This window comes from Nicotiana attenuata, chromosome 2, assembly GCF_001879085.1.
Source record: "Nicotiana attenuata strain UT chromosome 2, NIATTr2, whole genome shotgun sequence".
Taxonomy (NCBI): domain Eukaryota; kingdom Viridiplantae; phylum Streptophyta; class Magnoliopsida; order Solanales; family Solanaceae; genus Nicotiana; species Nicotiana attenuata.
The window spans coordinates 4076016-4081107 of NC_031990.1; the positions used below are offsets into that span (position 1 = coordinate 4076016).

The 5092-nt window shown below is 34.5% G+C and overlaps 1 protein-coding gene across 1 annotated transcript in view; it reads right to left on the reverse strand.

The window, feature by feature from the left end:
* Window positions 1-1009, reverse strand: part of LOC109215850 — a 6396-nt gene extending 5387 nt beyond the window's left edge. Inside the window, exon 1 of the mRNA XM_019379966.1 lies at window positions 826-1009. Within this exon, the coding sequence (XP_019235511.1) occupies window positions 826-1009 (184 nt within the window). The remainder of the gene's footprint in view (window positions 1-825) is intronic.

Sequence of the window (5092 nt, forward strand, 5' to 3'; positions counted from 1 at the left end):
GGGGTATATTTAATTGGGTTAGGGGTACTAATTTGGGCTGAGGTCCGAATTTAAATAAAAAAAATTAAAGAGGTTGTTCGTTAAATACCCAATTGATTTAATAAAACAATTTAATAAAATAATTTATAAATGATAAAAATATCATTTGTGCATAAAAACGATTTAAAATAATTACTTAGTATTATAAAAATATAAAAGGTTAATTTCTTGTGAAATAAGATAATTATGCACACATGGGCTATTATTGCAAAGTTATTGCAATTATAACCCTAACATGTACATATAGCTATTCATGAAATAATCAAAGCTTAGTATAAATATAAATGATAAAATTAAGAAATAGAATTATCATGAATCGTTTGTAACGCAATTAGTAATTATTTAGATAATAAAATGATAGAACAAATTAATTGAAATCTTTTTAAAATTATAGAAAATTATGAAAAAATGTTGGTTGATGCTCATGCACTATTTTGAAAGTATATATGCATTTTTACAATATATGAGGGAAAAATTATGTATCAACAATAATTACATATCACCAAAAATAGTAAAGTTAGTAGGTGAAAATGATGATTGGATGTCAAACTATAATCCCAAAAACTAACACAACCTAAATCATATTATGACATCCAATTCAGTTACTAATACCAATATTAACAGAACATTAAACTGGAGACTGTCATTAAGTTTGCAGTAATTACATCCCAAAATAAACACAAAACTACATAGAACAACTTAATCATTTTCCTTTTCTTATCTTCAGCTTCCCAATCTTATGTTGCCTTTGTTTTTCTAACTAATTTGAAGTTGTAGCTGCTTTACCCTTCCACATCAGGTCTGCTGGTGAATATGGAAGATTTGTGGGCTCACTAACACTAGTGTGATCACCAGTAAAGTTGATTGATCCTGTCCCAGCTGGTAAGTTTACCTGATGCCTTATTTGAAGTCTTGTCTTGACTTCTGATATCACCATTGGCCTAACCACAACATCTGCATCATGTTCCATCTCTGGGAAATTTGGAACCACACTTGATTGAACAACTCAAGGTGTAGGCATGAAGCTAAATCCATTTTCCTGACTTAATTGAGTAATTTGTGGTGTTGAACAGTATATTTCATCTTCTGTTTCAAAATCTAACAAAGTTCTTGTCCTTTTCAAAGTTTGTTTTCCCTTGCTTAGCTGCTTTCCCTTTTGGTTGCTATTGAAAAACAAAGTTAGAAAACATAAATAGGTACAAGTTCAGCATATGTGCAAATTGTAGATTACCTGAGCACAAGTTCTTGCATTATGTTTTGGTTGTCCACATTTGCCACAAGTCATGACTCTACCTTTTCTGGATTGTGACCACACTCCTTGCCTTTTAACTGCCTCATCCTTCTACCTATCCCTCTTAACTTTTGGCTTGCCAGCCAACCTCACCAACTCTGGGGGCTCCATTGCTTGTGATGGGTCAATTTTCCAAAAAAATTCTCCTCTAACAAGTTGGAGCTTGTGTCTATAAGTAAGTAGAAATGCCTCTTTACTGTACCACCAGTGCATCTCTGTCAAAGGGTCACCCCTGTTGTGAAGTATAGCTCTAACAGCATGAGGGCATGGGATTCCTGTAAGGTCTCATGCCCTACAAGTGCACTTCTTTATGCTTAAGTTGACACAATGCTTGTTAGACCCTTCACTAACTTCATATCCTCCTTCTCTATTGGAATTAGCTTTACACACTTGAGCAATCTCCATGAATTCATTGTATAGTTCTAGGCTCTTTGGACTGAACTCATTGCTCCATGTACTAGCTTCAGCTTCATGTTTTGTCATCATGTTCATAACTTTGAGTCTAATGTCTTCCAACATCTTAATGATTGGCGTTTGCCTTGCTTCAGAATCCATGAATTGAATGATTCAGTCAAATTGTTATCAACTGATTGATTCTTGCAAACTGTATCTAGATAATCTTTGCACCAAGACTGTGGTGGGTACTTCAATAAATCTTTGTTGCATCCGTGTTCAACTCTCCTAACTTGTTTAGTTGGTCTTTGAAGACTTCTTCATAAGTGCACCATGAACACTACCAAAGCAGTTTTTTGCTTTCCCCGGTATTGTATGTCTTGCACCAGTTAGCCTCGATATGTCTAACACAAAACCTATGATGCGCTTGTGGTAGAACAGTTTTAGTTGTCTCAACTAATCCCTATAACAAATTCAAAAAACATGCAGAAAGAAGAAAAAAGTCAGAAACAAAAGCTGGACAGAAGTAGATGGCAACAGAAAGAAAAAAAAATTCAGAAACAAAAACTGGACAGAAGCAGATGACAACAGAAAGAAAAAAAATCAGAAACAAAAATTGGACAGAAGTAGATGACAACAGAAAGAAGAAAAATCCAGAAACATTACCTTTTGCATGTCTGACATGAAGGTGATTCCTTCCCCTTCCTTAAGGTCTAGAGATCCCTGAAGCAATTGTAGGAACCAGTTCCAAGAATGCTTTGTCTCCTTATCAACAACATCCCATGCCAAAGGATAAAAGTGGTTTTGTGCATCCTCTCCAACAGCAACTAGCAATTGACCATTGGCTTTCCCTTTTAAAAATGTGCCATCTACGCCAATAAATGGTCTTAACCCTAAGTTGAAACCCATCTTCATAGCTTTGAAACAAACATATATCCTCAAGAATCTTCTTTTTCCATTTTCAAGTGCATTTTTTAAATGTTAATCACTACATCATTGCCTGGATTACTCTCCCTCAATTCAATGGCATAAGCATCAAGTTTGTTGTAGATATCTGCAAAACTCTCATCTAAGGTCTCCAATATCATTCTGTTTGCCCTCTTGCACTTCCCATGACTCACATTTAACTCAAAAATCCTTTTCAAATCAAGTATCATCTCCCTTACCTTATACTTAGGATTATCCTGTAGCTTTCCCTCAAAGTAATGTACAATGATATTGAAATCAACAATACTATTATCATATGTAGTGCCACAATTATGTTCTGACTCTAATGTCTTTACAGTATCCCCTGCATTACCATCTTTGGATATTAAACAAACAAAAGGACAGCCACAATGCATCTATACCTAACCCTCCTTGGGTCACTCTTCCTCAATTTTAAGACTTTCTTGTTGGCTAGAGCATACAACTTCATAAACTTCCTAGCTTATGGTATGTCCTTAAAGGCCATCCTTTTATATATCTCCTTGTAATCATTCAGATTCTCAATTATGTCTGTTTTTTTGTGTGTTTTGAGTAAATGTAATTCTTCAGAATCATATCTTTCAGAATCACATCCCTCAGAATCAGAACTTAAGTCAAATCCTAATTCACTTAAGCTACAGTCAGTACCAGCCTCATCTAAACAAGGATATGATTCACTATAATCAACAATATTGGGAATACACTCAATAGGGGTGTCACATTCATCCACATCATATAGTTTCACTACATTATATTCATTAGAAAGCAAGGATATCAACTGTCTAATCCCCACGTCCCCTTGAACCTCATACAATTTACCAGAAGGTCCAACAACTATAAGTTGTTGAACCCCTACAAATCCTAGCTCAACTATGAATTCAGATTCTATATCTATATAAGAAAGCAAGTCTGAATCACACCCTGACAATGTGTGTTGTTTATTCTTTGTGTACACAACTTCAGGATGTGTAACACATTCACCTTCATAATTGAATACTAAATCAACTAAGACCATCTCCAATAATCTAGTAAATATAGCAAATAAGAAAGGTTAGCAAACAGTAAAAGAACCAATATAAGCTGAAAGAATATATATATAGGCAAAAAATGACATGTGAGACAGAGGGTCCCATGAATAAAGAAATACAACATGTACAAAAGAATCCACAAAAAGTTCAGTTTATGGGTCACCCCTTCATAAAAAATTGACAAAGAGAGCAAAGATGCACTAAAATCCAATCACCGGAATAGTTTAATGAAGCAGTTGCATTCAAGGGTCCTACATTTAGGACCACCTTAGCTAATAAACAAAGAAAAAGCACTAAATCTCAGTCAACATCATAGAAAACTAAGGCCCTTTTTCCCAGTAAGACAAAAAACAAATCATAATCCACTTAAGAAACCACCTCTGAGAAAAAATCTTAAACCAGAAGACAATAAATCCACCTTGATATATACTCATACGAACTTATTAGCATAACTGGAGCATGCAACCACTACTAATCGGGACCACCTCAAAACTGAAACATGCAACAACTACAAGAAGACAAACTATAAAGTATATACATAAAAATGAAGGATAAAGCTTAGATGTTGTCCAAACCGAAACCCTAGACCAACAAAATAAGAATAATATAACAAGCAATCAGCAAAACCGTTCAACAAATACTAAAATCAAGCAATTTAATGAAGAAAAGACTGATCTTTACACCAAGATCATATGAAATCGGCAGTTTGGAGTCACCACTACCGCCGGTCTCTTAGATCTTCCAGAGAGTGAAAAGAAAAAGGGGAAATTGACCAAATGGTCTGTGACAGTCCATATTTTAGAGGAGGGTTGGATCGGGTTGGGTCGGATCTGTGCTAAATCTAACCGGATGATTTTGGTTTGGCCCATCTATTAAAATAAGGATATTTGTGTTTACTAGTATAACGTCAGGGGCTTGGTTGCTCTGATAGTATATCGGAGGGCTTATTTAAACTATTGATGATAATAGAGGGGCATATCAGACCCTTTGCCGTTAACTTTATTTAATTAAACTACGTCATATAAATTGAAATTAATGGAGTGCTTTGTCGATTTAATCAGACATACCTTGCTAACGAAGGTTGCAAGGTTACAACCTATATGTTAAATGGGCATTTGTTTATGAGAATCTTTTGTTTTAGGTTTTGGAATTTTTTTTATTTTTCTTATTTTGGAAAACATGCTTATGCTATTAGGATTTAGGACTGGAGGATTGGATTTGAAGTAAGATCTGGATAATTAAGTGGAGTTGCAATCCATATCTTATGGATGAAACTGCCTTAACTTCATAATCAACATTCATTATATTACGTTTATTTTCAAAATTTAAGATGACATTTTGAGTAATTCAACTAGAAATTATAAAGGATCTGTCA